Source organism: Mesoplodon mirus, assembly GCF_964341445.2.
Source record: "Mesoplodon mirus genome assembly, chromosome: 2".
In the NCBI taxonomy this organism is placed as follows: domain Eukaryota; kingdom Metazoa; phylum Chordata; class Mammalia; order Artiodactyla; family Ziphiidae; genus Mesoplodon; species Mesoplodon mirus.
This window is the reverse complement of record NC_138977.1, coordinates 157145624-157164669: the sequence shown is the minus strand read 5'-3', so window position 1 is coordinate 157164669 and position 19046 is coordinate 157145624. Positions and strand designations below refer to the sequence as shown.

Here is a 19046-nt window from a genome sequence, read left to right as displayed (position 1 = left end):
CCCGCGGAGCGCGCACCTCCGCCCCGGGCCCCTTTCCTCCCCGGCTCTGACTTTCCTGCCGAGCACCCTTCTCTCCCCAGCCCAGGCCAGGCTTGCAACTTTCCTCCCAGCCTGGCACTCACCCCGCTTGGCTGGTCCCCAAGAGACGCTGCCTTCCCGCGGCGCCCCCGCCCAAGAGCTTCCCGCAGCCGGGCCGAGCGCCCTCACCCCTCACCCGGGGCCCCGAGAGCGGCTAGTCGGGCGCACGCGCGCCCCCCGCCCCTCCCCGCAGGCGGCGCAGCTTCCCCTGCAGCACCTCCCCTCTCGGGGAGGGAGCCGGAGGGGGCTCGGGACGCCGCGCGCAGACCTGCTCCGGCTGCGCGCCGCGCCGCTCTCCTCCGAGAGTGGCAGCATTAGCCGCGGCGGCCGCAGGGGTTCCCGGCTGCCGCAGCTCCTCGGGGGAGCCGAGCGCGCCTCTCCTGCGAGCCCAGCACCCCCAACCTGCTCGCCGCGCGCAGCTGAGCCGCCGCGCGGGACTCGCCGCCCAACATGGATTTCCTCCTGGCGCTGGTGCTCGGGTCCTCGCTCTATCTGCAGGCGACCGCGGAGTTCGACGGGAGGTGAGTCGGGCCCCGGGGCGCCCTCTCCTGCTTGATGAAGCGCTAATTTCACACCGGGCCCTGGGGTTCCCCCTCTCTGCTCTCGCTCCAGAAGTTGGGCCACCGCACAGCCTCGGCGGGAGGAGAGCCGTCGAGCCGCCCTCTCTACCAGTGGCTGCCCGAGGCCTGGAGGGCGCGCCCCCTGCGCGTCCAGGAACCCGGCCGCGGCTCCCCGGGAGAGGCTGCGCGGCGGCTCGGCAAAGAGGGCTGGGAGAGAGGGGAGGCTCGAGCCGGGCGTCTGGGTTCTGAGGGCGCGGGTTAGCCGCCCCAGAGGAGGTGACGCGCGGGACATCCCTTGGCTGGGAAACTCTCGCTCTTGGTTTAGACAGCTCTGCAGTGGGGAAACTTCCAGGTAGTCAGGGCCAAATCCCGGCTGGGAGCTGTCAGGGCCGCTCACACAAAGGGTGGGGAGAGGAAGCGACTGGGCTTCCGGGGGGGGACCTGTTTGCCTCCCCACTTGGTTTCCTTGGCGGGGGCGGGGAACTCTGCGTGCGTGCGTGTGTCTGTGTGGTGTCTGTGTGTCTGTACGCACACACAGCTCCCGAGACTTAGGGCGAGCCTGACTGCTGCGTGCTCTGACAGGTTCCAACAGCCCACGGCTGTACTCCGCTCCGCTGTCACTCAGCCGCTCCTCCCGCCTCTGCGCGCGGAGCCCTCTTCCCCGCCGCCGGATCGGTTCCCGCGAGTGTGTGTGTGAGTGAGTGAGTGAGTGAGTGAGTGAGTGAGTGTGTGAGTGTGTGTGTGTGTGTGTGTGTGTGTGTCGGGAGGGCGTGCTCGGTTACCCCACCTCGGCGCAATTGCAGACCAGACTCGCCCCGAAACCAGGCAGGAGCAGCCAGGAGAGTTTTTAACTTGGGTCACACCGCCCTGCAGTCGCCCTCAGGCAAAGACCGGCACCCACACTCCCGCCCCCGCGCAGCCGGAAAGACTGCCGCACCTGTTTTTCCTGCAATCTTGGAACGAATCAATTCCACAATTGATTGGTTTTCTTGTACCTGGAAGGAACGGAGGGAAGCCAGTGGAGCGCTGAAGAGAAGAAGCGCAGCCGCTGGTTTACCACCTGGTTGGAGGAAATGGAGAGTTCGTGGTTATTTGTCCTTTGGGCTTGGGGGCATCAGGGGGAGATGAAAGGAAGGGGAATTGAAAAGATTAGGGAGCTAAAAAAGACGTGGGTAGCGGCCAGAGGCTGTTTTATTTTATTAAAGTAATTATTTGCCCACATTCGTGTCTGTTGTGCGTTTCTTGCACACATATTTGCAACAAGAAATACATCACATGATTATGCATAAGATTTCCATACAGCCTTAAAAAGATGTCTAAAACAGACAATTAAAATATTGATCCTCTAGGGGGGAAATGTCATTGAGGTAGGCGTGAATCTAAACAACGAACAGATTTACCAAATAAGGTGTCAAAGTGGAATCTGGTAGTAAATCTTATCCTGAAATCGAGTGCTTGCTTTAGTCCTTATTTACATTAGAGAGCACGGTAACACGAATCGTTGATGCAGGAAAGTTTCAAACCACAAGGACACTTGAGATGTTAGCTACACTTTAAACTCTCCTTGGTTTTATTTAGTCTTCTTTCTCAAGTACATTTTTTTCTGGAAACTTTTTCTGAAGAAGAGTCATATCTGGAAAAGAGTTCTGTTTCATTTGATTTTGAGAAACCTCCCTTTCTTGTCCTTCCCACATGTACCTGTTATATAAGGCAGAAAACATTTTTCTTTCTGCTTTGACATGTCTTACTTAATACTTTTCAGTTTACGGTGTATCAGTCAAAACTGACTTTCCTCTCAGGAACAGGTGTGGGCCTTTGAGGAATCTGTTTTATTTCAAGCTTAAGAAACCATCCTATGAGTGGCAGCCTTGAGAATTCTTGGTTTTAGCTGGTGCTCTTTACTTGGAAGAAAGGATCTTCCCCTCCCTTCCCCCCCACCCCGCCCCCCTACTCTTGGGCGGTTGTATCTGCATTTGTCTGCTGTTTGAAATTAGATCATGGCAGAACTATTTCCCTGAAGGTGTGTTATTGTTTTATTTCTTCAGGCATGAAGGAGTTCATAGAAAGTTGTTGGGTGTGATTAAACTTTTTTTCTAAAGTAATAACAAAGAGGAAATTATTTTTAATTTCGAAAGTGTCTTTATTTAATTCGAATCTTTTTGTTTGGTAGGTGGCCCAGGCAAATAGTGTCATCCATTGGCCTGTGTCGTTATGGTGGGAGGATTGACTGCTGCTGGGCCTGGGCCCGCCGGTCCTGGGGACAGTGTCAGCGTGAGTATCACCCCTGGGACTTCAGCTTCCTTTGAGGGCGGGCTGTCCACTGTCCGTCATGGCTTTGCTCTGCACGTCGGAGGGCTCATTCCTGAGCAAGGCTTGGTGGTATGGTTCTGACAGAATCTGCAGTCCCTGACCTCTCATTCTGCCACTTTCCAACCTGAGCCACCTGTAGGAAGGTGCCAGTTTTGTTTTTCACAGAGAGCTACCTAGGATGCTCATTTTAGCTTTTGTCCCCCATACCTCCAGCTCTTGTTTTCCCATCAGGCTTACTCTTTCCTTTGCTCTGGGCTCTGAGGTGGGAGTAAGATAATGAGGCTAGACTGTATTTACACTAAATAAACTCTGAACCTTATAGCATTTATAAATTCCTTACCATGGCTGTTGTATAAAGTGGCCTATTTGTAAACCTTTTTTTTGAAGTGAGATTGTATTGACTGGCTTCTAAGTGGACCACCCAGTATAATCCAATAATACCTCTGGAAAAAAAACCCATCATCTTTAAGTTCCATGAGTAATCAACATCATGTAATAAGTGCCCAATCAGAACACTGATTTTTAATTTTACATGATCACAAATGGGTATTTTAATGGTAGAAGTCAGAGCCACATCCCAGAAGTTTGAGAAATTCATTCCCAGCATTTTATCTGGATCTTAAAATTTTATCCCACTCCCCCTAACAAAAGAATCCACAAACTATCAAGTAAATTTCTGGGATATCTTTGGAGCACGAGGTTGGCATGTCTGGTTAGATAGTGGGAACTGAGTTGGGTGCCATATATCCCAGTGTTTACTGCTGATGAGAAAGGGGCTTAGAGAAATAGGGAAGGATAGTTAAGTCTGGAGCTGGAAAGGGAGGAGCCTGCCTTAGAGAAGTGCTGACAGGATGAGGAACCAGGTAAATTTCAGTTTGGAAAGCTAGGCACTCCCTCAGCTATTTCAATCTTTGAGAACTGTGTGTGATGTCTGTCCTTAACTTTGTGAAGGAGGGAGAGTGACAGTCCCAGGTTGATCTCTCTGGTTAGGGATGGAAAGGTAAAGGGGACTAAAGTTTGTCTACCTGCTCCCTGCAAGCCACTGGGCCAGACTTTTTGCACAGTTGGGTCATCACTGCTTTTTATAAAGGCAGATGGTGGTAACTCCAGTTTTCAGTAAACAAAAGAACTAGGTAAAGTTTCTGTGCCCCCACTGGTTGGTCTGTTCCCGTTGTTTTTAAGGGAAGATGGTCAAAAAAGAAGAATGGTACCTGGTGAAATAAAGTCTTATGCCACAGGGCCAGAGGTATTTGCACAGCTGGAGGCCACAGGTGTGGAATTTGAAGAGCAATCTGGTGTTGATAAGCAAAGGGTGAAGAGAGGATTCTTCTCTTGACCCAATACACACATCTCTCCTGAATAAAAAATAAGTAGTTTCTTTGCAGGAAGGGAGACAGTTTCCTCCTCCTTCACTGCCTTAATTTTCAGGACACTCCCAAAGCAAATGTTGCAGTGCTTTGGGTGTGCACAGGCCACCAGCCCCACCCAGGACAAGGCTGCCTGGCAGAGTGCCCTGAGCTCAGCGGAGTACACCTTCCATGAAGGCAGCGTGTCAGGGCAGTCAGCAGAAGCACGCGGAGGAGTATATTTGCACTCTGCCAGATGTGCTAAAAGAATTCCGCGGAGAAAACTCTATCTCTTAGAGGTTCATCCACTGCGGAATTCCCCAGAAAGAACCTCTAGGAGCTGTTTTATGTCTCTTTACCTTGGAATTAAATTTTCTCTAATATACACTGGCTTGGCAGTTCTGAATTTGAATGAGTTTAAAGACCTTTGAAAGGTCCAGTGGCATTACAAAACTTAAACATCCAAGTGATTTCCTAGCATTCCACTTTCTGCACAGTAGCTTTCCCAGCAGATATGGGACACTATTCTATTATTTTCTATACCTTCATTTTGTTTCTAAAAGACTGCACAGTGGTCAAATATAGTATTGGATAGTACTTATCTTTTCCTTCCTGTTACTGAATCCGAGGAAGCTACAACATGGCATGAGATAGTTACTGAAATGGTAATAAATGCGTAAGGTGATCCTGCACAAATCACAGTTTACCTTAGATTTGGTGGAAGTTTGAGAGGCAGCGTAATGAACGTGGACTCTGGAGCTAGATTGCCTGGGTTTAAATTAGTTCCACCTCTTATTAGCTGTGTGACCTTGAGCAGGTTATTCAATCCCTCTGTGCTTCATTTTCCTCATCACTAAAATGGATCTAAAATAGTACAATACCTCCTAGGACCACAATACAGCTTAAGTAAGTTATGATTTGTAAAGCACGTAAAATTACTGGCACAGAGTAAACACTGTTATGTGTGGAATTAAAGAAGTGTAAAAGACTACTGCTACTGACAGTGTTCTGGGATGGGACATACCCATGCTCTCAGATTCTTTGTTCTTTAGGCATGATATATGCATTTTTGCATTTATACTGATGAAATAAAAAAATGGTTCCAAGGTTCTGTGTTGCAATAAAACAAAATGCCTTAAACTAAAAAGGGCCAGATGGATCTTTACCATTAATATTACAGATGGCAGAGTTGTAAAAATGAGTTCAAAGATGGATGCTGCCTTGTCTGTGTTTTATTTTTGCAGAACCTCAGATGGTCCAAAAGCCTCTTGCCAGTTCAGAGATCCCCCGTCTTTGTTTTGCTGTAAACAGGTAGAGGAATGTGGGAGAGGAGGTCACCTCAGAGTGGGAAGGAAGATCAGCAGCAAAACGAGGCTTGTTGGGGACAAATGGAAAACTCCTGATTAGTTTTTAAAGAAAACTTTTGTGAAATTAAAACCTTTGTCACTATATTTATTCAAGGAAAATACCTTGCTATTCTTTAACAGTTACATCTGGTAATGGATTACCTATAAAAATTCCAAACAGCTTCTGGGAAATCTAATGTGAAAAATGTTTGTGCCTTCCTGACCTTTAGATAATCTCAGAGTTCTTTTTCCCATGAGGAGCATTCTCCCTTCCTTAGCAAAAGTGCCCTGGTTCTCGTTTTTCTGAATGATTCACTTTGGAATTTTCCTTCAAATCAGCACAGCAAAGCAAAAAGAAACTATTCCCACCTGCATGTAGAAGCTCCCAATTTATCCCTTAGAAGATGTGTAAGTTGGGGGAGACCATACCCTCATTGTACTGTTTGTCAGGTCTCACACCCTAGAGCACTGACCCTTGGGTGAGTGTTTATCTCCATTTGGTTGAGCATATGTGAGACGTATTGACTCAATATTCGTGTGAGTCGAGTATATGTATTGACACAAAACATGCTGCATTTCATTATCACTTGCTGCCCCCCTTTCCATGGACTTGTTGGGAGAGGACAACGAACATGGCAGGGGGCTTGCGTTGCCCAGCCTCGCTCCTGCCTCACCAAGTCCAGCCACAAAGCCGTGTTCAGCCAGACTTCCCGCCCTTCCCTCTGGGACTGAGGAAGGAAGGACCAGAGCTGCCTCCCAAACAGGCACAGGAGCTGTCCTTCTGCCTCCCGCCTGTGCCACCCAGTATTCCCGCCCCACTGGGGAAAGCATGACCTATTCCAGACATCGGCAGGTTATGTTTTCATTGTTCTTTTAGAGATCATACCCGTACCTTCTTTCTATCCTTTGATTCTTCTGTGTTCTTATAAACAGATCTCTACATGCTGAGAATTCAAAATTGGGTTTTCCAGTTAATCGTCTTGGGCTTTACCTTTATTGACTATTGATATGGCTCTTGACTGTAAACAGAAAATTTCTTAATATGTTTGTAACACACCGATGCTTCCATATTTACAGCACACAGCACCTTAATCACTTAGATTATCACAAAATACTTGTTTCTTGCTCTGTAGTTATTCTAACTTCCTTAACTTTTCCATCTTTTTAATGGCACGTTTCATTTTAATTATTTTAACAATTTCTCTACTCCAAGTGGAGATCTCTGTAATAAAGGTTTCTCAGCGTTTGTATATCTGATTTTAAAAAGCCATGTATTCCGTGGAAACAGTTCTTAACTAAAAGCACTAAACAATTTGGGACAGCTGAGTGGAGCCCTGACTTTTGTACCTGATTAGCTATTTAACATTTCTCAGCTGCAGTTTTCTTATTTTACAAGTGGATTTCTAAGGTGCCCTGCAGCTCTAAACCCCATCTGAGAACTTCCTTAATATTGAAAAGGGTATATAGGATCTAGATATTGCATTTCTGTATGGTTGTCTTTCTGTGTACTTGGACATTTGGCTCTATATGTGGCTATAACAATAGTGTTTCTGTTGAAAGCACTTTGTAAAGGTAGGAAGAAAAACTCAAAATACAACTAGTTCTAGGTTTCAACAAAGCTGTTCAGTTCCTGAGTTCTTTGGCTGTCATTGAGCAATTTGTGGTTTTTGAAAGAATTTATATAAATTAGGATGGTTTTGTATCATTTTTCCTTAAGATCAGGCAAAATGCAGGTGTTTTGTTATGTTTCTTTGGAGATTTTGGTGAGAAGTGAAACCTACTCCTAGAGTTTGCTTTGCTTTATTAGTTCTAAACCTCGTTTTCTCCTCCCTCCCTCTCTGAAGTTAGTAAAGGCTACAACTGTACAATTGCCATGTAAAGTGAAAATTCTGGATTTTATCAGCGCTAGGTAAACTTATAGGTTAGTGCAACTTAAGGACTGAGAAACAATAATTCATTCTAAAACTGTTTTGGAGTTGTCAATTTCACTTGATAATGTATGTTATGGCTAATGATCGTGGACCACTAGAAAGAATGATGAACAAAGCATTGAATTATTTCTGTATTTCAAATGAAACGGTTATTAGTTTAAGCAGAGAATTTTCATTTGGTAAGTGAAACATTTAAATTTCATATTTCATTCCTTATTCATATCTGGGTTCAGAAATCAGCCTCTTAAAAGGAACATGATTTCTTAATTTTTGTTCCCTATGTTGGTCATTGATTTCCTGTCCCTAGTTACAAAAGTATATAGATTACACCCTTCTTTGATTTTTTGGATTTTGAGTACTTTCTTTAAAATAGTTAAGAGTAAACAAGAAATATTGGAAGTGACTTTTTAAAAAATTTATTTTATTTATTTTTTATTTTGGGCTGCATTGGTTCTTCGTTGCTGTGCACAGGCTTTCTCTAGTTGCAGGGGGCGAGGGATACTTTTCATTGCAGTGCGTGGGCTTCTCATTGTGAAGGTTTCTCTTTGTTGCGGAGTATGGGCTCTAGGCACACAGGCTTCAGTAGTTGTGGCACTCAGGTTCAGTAGTTGTGGCTTGTGGGCTCTAGAGCAGAGGCTCAGTAGTTGTGGCGCACGGGCTTAGTTGCTCCGTGGCATGTGGGATCTTCCCAGACCAGGGCTCAAAACCATGTCCCCTGCATTGGTAGGTGGATTCTTAACCACTGCGCCACCAAGGAAGTCCCTGGAAGTGACTTTGAAGGCCACACATAGTGTTCCCCTACTATTCCTAGTGAGTGCCTTTCCATTAGTAGTGAACAACTATGGCAACCTCCACTGGCCGTGAATCAGCACTTTATAGATGAAGCAGTTTTTTATATCCATACAACTGTACGTGCTCCAGGAGTAACTGGGAATCTCAAGGCAGGTTGTGCTGCTCAGAGCCGTGTTGAAGATTGCCAGCAGGTCCCAGGCCAGCTTAATGGAGCTGAGCACGCTTTACTGTCTTAATGTTTATCAGCTTCCTCCTCTAACTTTGGGGTGAGAATGCAAAATCTCATGTTTTATTTTTTGAGGTAGGAATAAATGCAAAGCAGTGGACAATCTTATAACTACTTTCAGTGCTAAACCTGAATCTCCAGATCCTTAGCAAGTCAGTTTTTTGATTAAGGTTATCCAACCACCACTTTCCATGAAAAGGTTAAGAACAGCATGTACTTTGGGTGACTTCAAGTGGTCTTGGAATGCAGATTCCAAACTAGAATCAGTGTTGAAGAAGTTTGACCTTTTTCTGCAGGTAGTTTTGGGAGTATGTGTCGTCTTGAAAGTTAAGGTTCACAGAAATTACCTTGTTCCTTCATTCTTTCCCCGCATTAGAACTGATCTTTATATCATACTGGTGAGAGCTACTAATTTCCTAAGATCCCCTCATAAATTAATCTGGGCAGGCCTTAACCTTTACGGACTAGAAAATTTTAGCACTTCTCAGGCTGGGAGGTGAGGTCAAGTCAAGGGAAGCCCTTCAGTGGGCTTCAGATGCTCCGTCTGCCCTCAAATACCTGCCACAAGGAGATGCTACCTGAAAGCGCACATGCACGTACACCTGGTCCTGAGGAGCCGCTTCCAGCCCAGAAACAGCACTTTGCTACTGGGAAACTTTTTGATAAGCTTTGGAAAATGTAGTTGTGCTTCCCCCACCCCCTTCTGTAGCAATGGTAATGGTGGTTTTCATCTGTAGAATTCATGTTATATGCATTTTCATTTTTTTTACATCTTTATTGGAGTATAATTGCTTTACAATGGTGTGTTAGTTTCTGCTTTATAACAAAGTGAATCAGTTATACATATGTTCCCATATCTCTTCCCTCTTGCGTCTCCCTGCATTTTCAGTCAGTTGAATCAATTGCATGCTTTTAAAGCGAATCCAGAGTTGCTGAGTGATTCCCTGCAGTTTCCTTCAGTGAGTAATGGAAGATATTCATCACAGGGGCTGCGCCTTCATCACGGGGGAGATGAAAGGGAACGAGAGAAGGGTTATAATGGTCTCATCCTCATCACTCCTCCCCTCCCCCACCGCCATAACAGATACTTTTGCCCCTTTGCCACCGATTTTGTGCAGGTTTTAAACTTTTTCCCATCAGTCTTTTAAAAATATTTATTTATTTTATAAGAGAAAATGCATTCATCGCCTCAAATACCCCTCCTTAGAGCAATAAATGTTACCAGGTTTTTGTATACCTTTCAGAAATACTTTACATACTTATGGGTAAATTCTTATATATCTTTTATATATATATATATTCTTATATATAGCATGTTATATATGCCATTTTATCTTCTTTTTCCTAAAAATGCATCTTGAAAGTCTTTCTTTATCATCAGCACATGAAGAGCCTGCTCACTTTTTTTTTTTTTTTTCTTTTTGCGGTATGCGGGCCTCTCACTGTTGTGGCCTCTCCCGTTGCGGAGCACAGGCTCCGGACGCGCAGGCCCAGCGGCCATGGCTCACGGGCCCAGCCGCTCCGCGGCATATGGGATCCTCCCAGACCGGGGCACGAACCCGTATCCCCTGCATCGGCAGGCGGACTCTCAACCACTGCGCCACCAGGGAGGCCCCTGCTCACTTTTTTATGGATGTGTAGCATTCCACTGTATGGCTATGCCATAATTTGTTAACCAGTTTCTTATTGGTGGACATTTATGTTGATTCTAATCTTTTGCTAACACAATTCTAAAATAAGCAACCTTAAACATACATTGAAAAAAATATTGTTCTTCAAGGTAACTTTTATATGTGGTCAAATGACATATACAGTTGTAATTTTGACCAGGTTTCTTCCTTGGTAGTAAGCAGGTAAACAAAAGACTGGATTGCAATGCTGACTTAAGGCTCTGGCAATTCCACATCCAGAATCTGATATGTTGCTTGACTCTAGGGTGCTCTAATCCCTACTTTTTTCCCAAAAAACCCCTCTGACAAGTCAGTGAAGGTCCCTCTGCCCCCATTTTTCATCTTTTTAATCTTGGACTAGAGGCAACTGTTTGGGAGGATGGGGTGAGGTTGTCCATTAGCCAGGATCCCCACCTGGCATCCTGCCTGTCAGTTATCTACTCTTTATGGATGTGAGTTCCTTTTTACTTATAAGAAAGACTCATACATTCTTTTAGGAATTGCTTAATTCGTTGACCTTTTATTATGTTTATAGTTCAGCCGTAATTCTTACAGCTATGTATATAGTGATTGCTTTTTTACTAGACCCATTACCTGTTAGGGAGGAGTATGTAGAATTTTGATACCTGAATAAAGTTTTTTGGGACACCTGCTATGACATGACTATTTTCAGGAAATATTAAACTATTGTACCAAAATACTTTTAAAAAGTGACTTTGAAACTGTAAGGGTGGGACTTCCCTGGCGGTCCAGTGGTTAGGACTCTGCACTTTTGCTGCCGAGGACCCGGGTTCAATCCCTGGTCAGGGAACTAAGATCCCACAAGCCACGTGGCGTGGCCAAGGGGGGCAAAAAAAAAGAACTGTAGGGGCATATCATTTCCATTAGTTATTCTAATCCTTATTCCAATTATATCTTAAGTCATCTTATTTTTAAAGATTAAGAAATGCGTTAAAAATTAAAAGAACCAGATTGAGAGAGAGAGAAGGCAGTGAAGGTAAGTCTTTCTAACTTCTCTGTTTTCCTGACACCTAGTTCCAGCCTCCAGCAGGCCACCACTGTTCCCTGTTGATCTTTGCAGAGATTTCTAGGCATTTCCAAAATTTTCCTTGTTCATAAAATGATGGCATGAAATAAAACTAGTCTGTACCTTCTTTTTTCATGTAATATTACATTTTGGAGGCTAGTCCTTATCAATTCATGTAAACCTGATTCATTCTTTTAAATATGGGTGTATCATATCTCTTTTAAATATGGATGTACCATAATTAATTTTAAATAAATTAATTAAAAATCCCCTATTTATGTACATTTAGGTGGTTTTCAATATTTTGTTTTTACAAAATATGCTGTAGTGAATATCTTTACACATTCATCTATTTATGTACATTTAGGTGGTTTTTCAATATTTTGTTTTTACAAAATATGCTGTAGTGAATATCTTTACACATTCATCATCACTGTTATATACATACAGATATGGGAGAGATAGTCATCCTATTTTTATGTAAGTACAATTGTTGAAGAGCTCTCATTTTAGTTTTATAAATTGTCTTATATAACATATGTAACTTAAAGGCGATTAAATCATGGATAATATTACAGAGTGGAAGCCTTCCATTCAGTCATTTTCTATTTTTGATTCCTTAGAAGATACCTTAAAAGACGAATAGAATAGATTTATTTCTATGTTTTTATGCCCTACCTTGTTTGGGAAAGGATGTGAAGTGGCTTCCAGGAATGAATGCAGTAAAATAGGAAGATAGAATTAACAATGGCTAGAGGAAGAAAAAAGGATAGAATAAAAGATAAGATGTTGGGAGGAGAGTTAATAAGTGCAGATATGTAAGCCATAGGATTTAAATTATGTTTCATAATTTAGCTCTTAGTTTCTGCTAGCCAAAGGAAAAAGGGAAGTTTCATTGCTTATATAATTCATGTTGTTTGTTAGGGAAAAATCAAGCCAGTTATTTGGGGAAATTATGGCTTTTCCCACATATAGTACTGAAAAAAGACTTTCATGTGGTCTTCAGAGAGTGGGGTTGAACGATGGAGTGGAAGGGGCTACAGCAATGTTTTTATCATGAAGCAAGTGGTGGTTTTGTAAAGCTGTTCCATAGAAGAGCCTCCAACCTAAGAAGAGACCCTTACTCTAGAACTGCAGTTCATAGAAAACTATTTTACAAGTAGCTTAAGAAACGTTATACATAGTTAGCTTTCTGATGACTCAGCTTGATTCAGCCCAGAATATCTAGCAGTGATGGGTGAACTGTATAGTATAGGGCTTTGGGTGGACAATTCTGGGTTAGACAAAAGACAGTTTCAAGTTAGGATCTCTAACAATGTCAAGTTTGCTGTAATATTAATTAAAAGCTAGTCCATATATTTTTTCTTTTCTTTTTTTTTCAGCCCATGTATTTTAAAAATCAGTCAGCAGTTGATGGAATTGGTACCCAGAGGCATTGGGAATGGAATACAGATAGGTGTCTCCTAGGATCCAGTATTAGGAGGCTCTGCAAAGAAATCAATGGGAGAATTTTTTGTATCAATTTTGTATGAGTTATTATTTTTGTATTCATTGAATATCAGTATAAAAAGTCATTACCGGGCCTCCCTGGTGGCACAGTGGTTGAGAGTCCGCCTGCCGACGCAGGGGATACGGGTTCGTGCCCCAGTCTGGGAGGATCCCATATGCCGCGGAGCGGCTGGGCCCGTGAGCCATGGCCGCTGAGCCTGCGCGTCCGGGGCCTGTGCTCCGCAACGGGAGAGGCCACAACAGTGAGAGGCCCGCGTACCGCAAAAAAAAAAAAAAAAAAGTCATTACCATTTTGTATGTACTTACTCATTTTCATGCAAATTATAACTTGGGGTAAGAGGTGAGGCACAAACATTGCTTCCAGGCATCATTTATCCTACTTATGCTGTTACCTGGAATAAGGGCCAGTGAGCCCAGGAACAACAAAATCTTTGACCAGTGCTCATTTCCCCAAAGCTCCTGATTGTTATAGGTGTGCAAAGGAGCCCAAATGACCTTTAGTTTTTATTCTAGTTCATCTGGATCTCATGGAGGGCTGCTTTAAATAAGCCACTGGGGCCTGAATAGACTCAAAGCAGAGTCTCATGTCACTGTCCAGACACAAACTTAACTTGTTTTCACTGGGGTATGAGGAAAGATTAATCCTCATGCACTCCTGAAACTCCATTGGCAATGGAACCTGAAACTCTGGGATACATATGCCCTAGGAGAATCTCTCTCTCAAGAAAAGAAAAAAAAAAAAGAAAAAGGCTCAACATGATGTGTCTGGAGAGGGCCCCAATCCAGTAAGTGCCCCATCTCCTTGGGAGAAACAGAGAAAGGGACTTTGAATGCCTTTCCCCAGAGATCAGCACCAACCAAGAATCTAACCTGTCCAAGAATTGTCACCCTATATCAACCTGGAGGGGAGCCAAGGAGTTTACATTGCCAGGGCCAAGAGCTTACATTTCTTTGTGGGAATAAATAAATGATCAGTTCTCAAGTATAATAGAATGTAGCCAAGATAATTTCGCTTGAAAAAATTTCAAAGTGATATCAATCACTGACCATAGAAGAATACTGTAGCATAGGCCTAATGTGATTGACAGTGCATCCCTGGGCATCTACCAGAGAAAATTGGTTTCAAAATATGTATCTAGTTACTTAAAAATCATCAGTGTGTTACAAGGTATAGAGTTCAGTTAAGTAATATCAAATATAAAGAAATTTATATTTGTGCATTTTAAATTATATTTAGTGCATTTTAATGCACTAAAGCTTCATTTTCCAATTTCATCACGTAATTACTACTAACGCCTAGTTGAGATAATTATAGTCATAATATAAATACTAATAAAATTCCTAATAAAGCCAGCATAAAAGAGTACGTTAGAGCCTAGATGTGATAATGTATTATTATGTATGGTAAAATGGTGTAGATATCCATGTGTTATTACATATTATTTCATAGATAGTCTCAAGAATTTTAGTTTTAACTTAGCCTGATGAAACACTGTTAAGTCAACTTGCTATTCTTACGTCTGATAGAAGGAAAAAGAGATATGAATAATCAAATTGGTTTCGTAGCTTTATAATATAGTAGTTGATTTTGTAGAAGAAACAGTTTTTCTCCTAATTATATTTAATTAGAAGCCCTCATTTTCTGCCATATAATTAACCAAAGGCTGGAGACAGCTTTGGTAGGTGTTAGATGCTGGGGAAAGCCAACCTGAGACTAAGAATTTACTGTAGGTGATTTGCATGAGGATAGTCTAGAATCAAATAAATTTTAAAACTGAACACTTCATTTAGTTAGTACCTCTTTAATGGTCCTGTAGATTACTGATGTAAATTCTCCAAAACTGACATTGTTTTCCTATTATAACATCATCAGATCGCAAGGTTAAGGTTGTCTTTTGTAAATATTACTGACTTATTCTGAACTTTTAGGAACTATGTCATCACAGTTTAAATTTGTGCTAATGTACACAGAAGAAGAAACTATTAGACATTTCTGGATTTATGCTTAGTTTGCCAAAAACAGTGTTGTTTTTCAAAAATCTCTAGCCTTGTTTTTATAGATCAGAGTTTTCAAACTCAGTTTCTATGAAAAATCCCTAAATGGTCAAAGGTGTGTGTTTAGCACAGAGACTAACTCCTTGGATAGATTTTCCGAACATAAGCTTCCTGCCACCCAAAATATTTTTCTAAAGCCTTTGTTACCTCCTATTTTATTTTAATGTTAAGATTTTGTAGGTACTTGGTAACTATCTGCCAAATGCTTTCAGACCAACAAATAGCAAATAATAGAAAAACACAAATTACAGCTCATGCTTAAGTGTGGGTTTTTTTTTAATGTACATGGATGTTTAGAGTTGATTTTATATTATATAACTTATTGTGGCAATAGTTTCTACTGGGTAAATTGTCCCAATCTCATCTGATTACATAAATAATTCGTGGTGTTTCATATAGATAATGGTGTTTTCAATTTCTTTTCTCCCTTGGATTGAGTTTTTAAATCAAAACTCAATTGAGTTTTTACTGATGAATTAAAAGGTTCATTGCATCTTGGTGTCTATGTATGGCCAAAAATTAGGATATTCCCCTGTATAGTTTATTTCCTAATTAAGGCAGAATTGTGCTTTTTTGAAACAGGTAAATTGGGGGAGAAAATATAAAATTATGAAGAAATGATTTGTAGATTTGTTAAATGTTCTGTTCTCTAATCTTGTGTTGAGGTCTGATGAATGCTATAGCTTTAATGCCTATAAAGCAGTAGACTGAAAGTTGGGGTCATCCAAATTCTTACTCAAAATGCTATTCGTGGGCGTGGGATCTGTTGTCCTGGATGTTGGTGTTATAAACATGCAGAGTTGGAGAGCTGTCTATTAATAGAGTTTGCCAGGCTAATATTAACTTTTTTGACAATGAGAAATATATGAAATTTAGGGTTGGGGTATGGAGAACATCTTAGAGTTACTTTTTTTCTAGCTAGAGATTAGGGTTAGAAGGTAGAAGTACAGTGTCAGGGAGGACCATTCCCTTTCATCTATGTACCTGGCATTTATCACCTGGAAATAGGTGCCTGTATCATGCTTAAGAAACTGTCTGACGATATGCCAGAAGATAGGGATACCTTTGGCTAATAAGGAGGCTCAGTTCCTTTGGGTTTCTTATCCCTCATTTTCCCTAACTCTGTCCAAAGCCCAGGATGGACTCCAAATCTGTAACCTGTGTTTAGCAGGCAAGAAAAGTCATCCCCGAATAGTTCAGTTTCTCTGGTTTATATTAGTCACAATTTTATAAAATCATTAGGGTGCTTATGATCTTTAACCGTGCTTGATAATCACTGAGACCCCTCAGTAGAGTGTAGTGTCACTGAGAGCCCTCAGGTGAACTGAAGCAGTGGTCTGGGACAAGTCGCAGGAGAGAGTTCTACAGTTGTGAATTCTCACCGGGTGGCTTTGCTGGCGAGATTGCGTGTGTTAACCACTGTAGCTCTTTACAGTGGCTGTCGGGAAGCAGGTTATCAGGAAAAAAATGGGACAGATTTTTCTATATTATGTGCTACTAATGAATCCTATTTTAGTGCTTTTTAGTGGGGTTTATACAACAAAACAATACATGTAGGGCATTTATTTTTGGCAGCTTTCACAAAAACCGTGGTGATGGTTGCCTATGAAAATTTCCTTACGTGTCAATAGAGAATAGATTCCAGAAACTTTCTGGAAATAATCTTCTCCATGTTTAAAATTGCTTTGATTTAAAATGCAGTTTTGTATAGTTTTAAAATGCAAATTTTAGAATATGGGGCATTGGCTAAAATTTCATGCAAAGAAGTCTTACTTAATGGCTATACATACTGATAACATAAAACTTGCTAAATCTATGTGTGTCAAGGCTGATTTAAGTTAAGTAAGAGAAATGTGACCCAACTTAAGATATTATGAACAAAAATAAACTATACAGAACTGTTGGATGCTTGGTACTAATATAACTACTTAGAAAACAATGATGTTTGCTATTCTTTATTGGCTTGTTTTACCTTTGTTTAAAATCATTTAATATTTTTTCTTGATAAATTAGATTTTTCAAAATTGGCATTTAAAGAGTATTAAAGAAACGGTATCCTTTTATATTTTTCCCTTCTCATACATAACCATAGTCATAACAGTTTTCTTTAATATGTCATCCAGAATATAATTTGCAATTTATACTTTGATTTATTTTCAGCTTTTTGCTTAGATTGTGCCTGATATATTTCATTACTTTTTTTAAAGAAATGAATCAACATCAAGATATGGTGAGTTCTTTTAAAGTTATAAACCTAACCAACACACAAAAAACCTCTAACAAGCAAATGTAATGTGTACCTTTAAAAGTACAGAGCAATCATTCTGGATCGATAGTTAGATTATTACTTTAATTGAATCAAATTGGACTTAGAATTTTTTTCTTCTAATATTACCTAAAAGAAGACTCCATTCACCTAATTTTAAATTACACAAACACACAAATGGAAAGACATTAATCCAAAAGAGAAGTCATACAATCGTCTCTTCCCTTACCTCTAGGATCTCTAGGTTGATCAAACGCTGACCATTACTAGTAGTGTTTCAAGTTTCTTCCATTTACTTTCATTAAAATGGGTAATTTATGTATCTTCAAGTGAAATGGCTGAGCTTTCACACTAATTCTTGTTGCTATTGACAACCAAAGCAGCCATGCAAGAAGAAAATGCTGTGCAAGGAAAGAAAAAAAAACCTTAATATTTCCTCCGCAAAGTTGGAGAGAAAAGGGAACACACAGTATGTAAGAAACAGGTAAGTAAAGATATATCAATTTAAAAACTACCAGGCTTGGTTACTAATTTATCAAAAGTTTTAATTTTTTTCAGATATTTTGTCCAACACTCATTTAAATAAAAGGATACTGTCTCTTGGAACCAAAAATTAATATTCTGAAAATGAAAAATTGGATTGGAAGGTACAGTGTCACAAAAGGTCTGAAATACTTTAATTTAGAATTTGAACTATGAAAGAATAGCACACTTCAATTATTGGTTAATATTTTTGTTACAAAATGTTTTTTAATGACAAAATGGTGACTAAAATATTACTATTTTGAACATGTCCTAGATTTTTTTGTTTGTTTCAGAAAAGCACTGAAAGTTGCATATGTGTAAGTCTCCGGGAATGTAACAAGTTGATAAATACCCAAGTCCAGCCTCCTTACAGAGAAAAGATCTGGAATTTCTTTTTTTGGACATTTGTTTTGCAGCTTTCTACGTCTTAAGGCAGAGAATAGCCAGGATAAGGTGCCAGCTCAAAGGTTAGATGAACATATTTCTTGAAATAATTTTGGCTAATCTATGTCTTAAAAGACATACAGTACTTCTAAATAATAACTTTACAAAGTTATTAATAAAACTTAACACTAGTTGTGTTTTTGAGTTGCTTTTGGTTGGGGGGGAACTATATTCCTTAGAGATGTGTTTCTTCTGTTCATAATTTTATTTCAGTTATTACATTAAACTTTTCCCTTTCAGTTTATAATTCCTTTCTCCTGTTTTATGAATCTAATAAATTGACCTCCATTCTAACCTAAAGGACAGTTTATGTTTTTAATACTTAAAGAAGCAAAAAAAAAAAAAAAAAAAAAAAAAAAAGTCCACCAAATGAAATTACTAACACCATCCTATCATTAACCTGAGGGAATGTATCTCATATTCATTAATTCTCCATGGAAAGAATCAGGTAAGAAATGAGAAATACTTTTATTGTATAAGATATGTAAGATGTTATAATAGCACCTCGTAGTATTCATGCTATTGTTTTGGTGAGTAAAGTGTTTCTTGTTTTAAATATTTTTGGAAGTGAACAGTGTTACCTAACAAATCACCCTTGTGATACTTTTGTGAAAATTTTTGGTGAAATATGTGAAATTCTATTTAATGGAGTTGGGGCCAAGAAGACAATGTACTTTAAACTGATAGATGGAAGATACTGTGACATGTCAGAGAAAATGTTTTTAAGGGGAGATTTTAATAAAATCACTTGGGAACAAAATTGATAGTTCTAGAAATAAAAGTTAAGAAATTTCTCTGTTCAGGGACACTTAAAAAACCAAAGCATATGTATCTTATATTTACTATCAGCTATAGTATTAACTAGCAGAGCTATGGCAGAGGTTAAGGAGGTCATAACAAACAAAGAGTATATTGTGGGCTTTGTCACCAACAGATGGGGGTTCAGGACCTGTTCCTGTGA

General features: G+C 40.7%; 1 protein-coding gene across 6 annotated transcripts in view; it reads left to right on the top strand.

Annotated features, from left to right (window-relative positions):
* Window positions 1-463: 463 nt before the first annotated feature.
* NPNT (nephronectin) overlaps window positions 464-19046 on the top strand; it is a 78404-nt gene continuing 59821 nt past the window's right edge. For 4 of the 6 annotated variants that reach the window (XM_082611075.1, XM_082611073.1, XM_082611074.1 and 1 more), the window contains exons 1-2: window positions 464-599; window positions 2809-2909. In XM_082611075.1, coding sequence (XP_082467201.1) covers window positions 529-599; window positions 2809-2909 — 172 coding nt within the window. In that variant the 5' untranslated portion in view covers window positions 464-528. Of the gene's footprint in view, window positions 600-2808; window positions 2910-18057; window positions 18109-19046 lie in introns of all 6 variants that reach the window. The other 2 variants (XM_082611070.1, XM_082611072.1) reach the window with 1 other exon arrangement.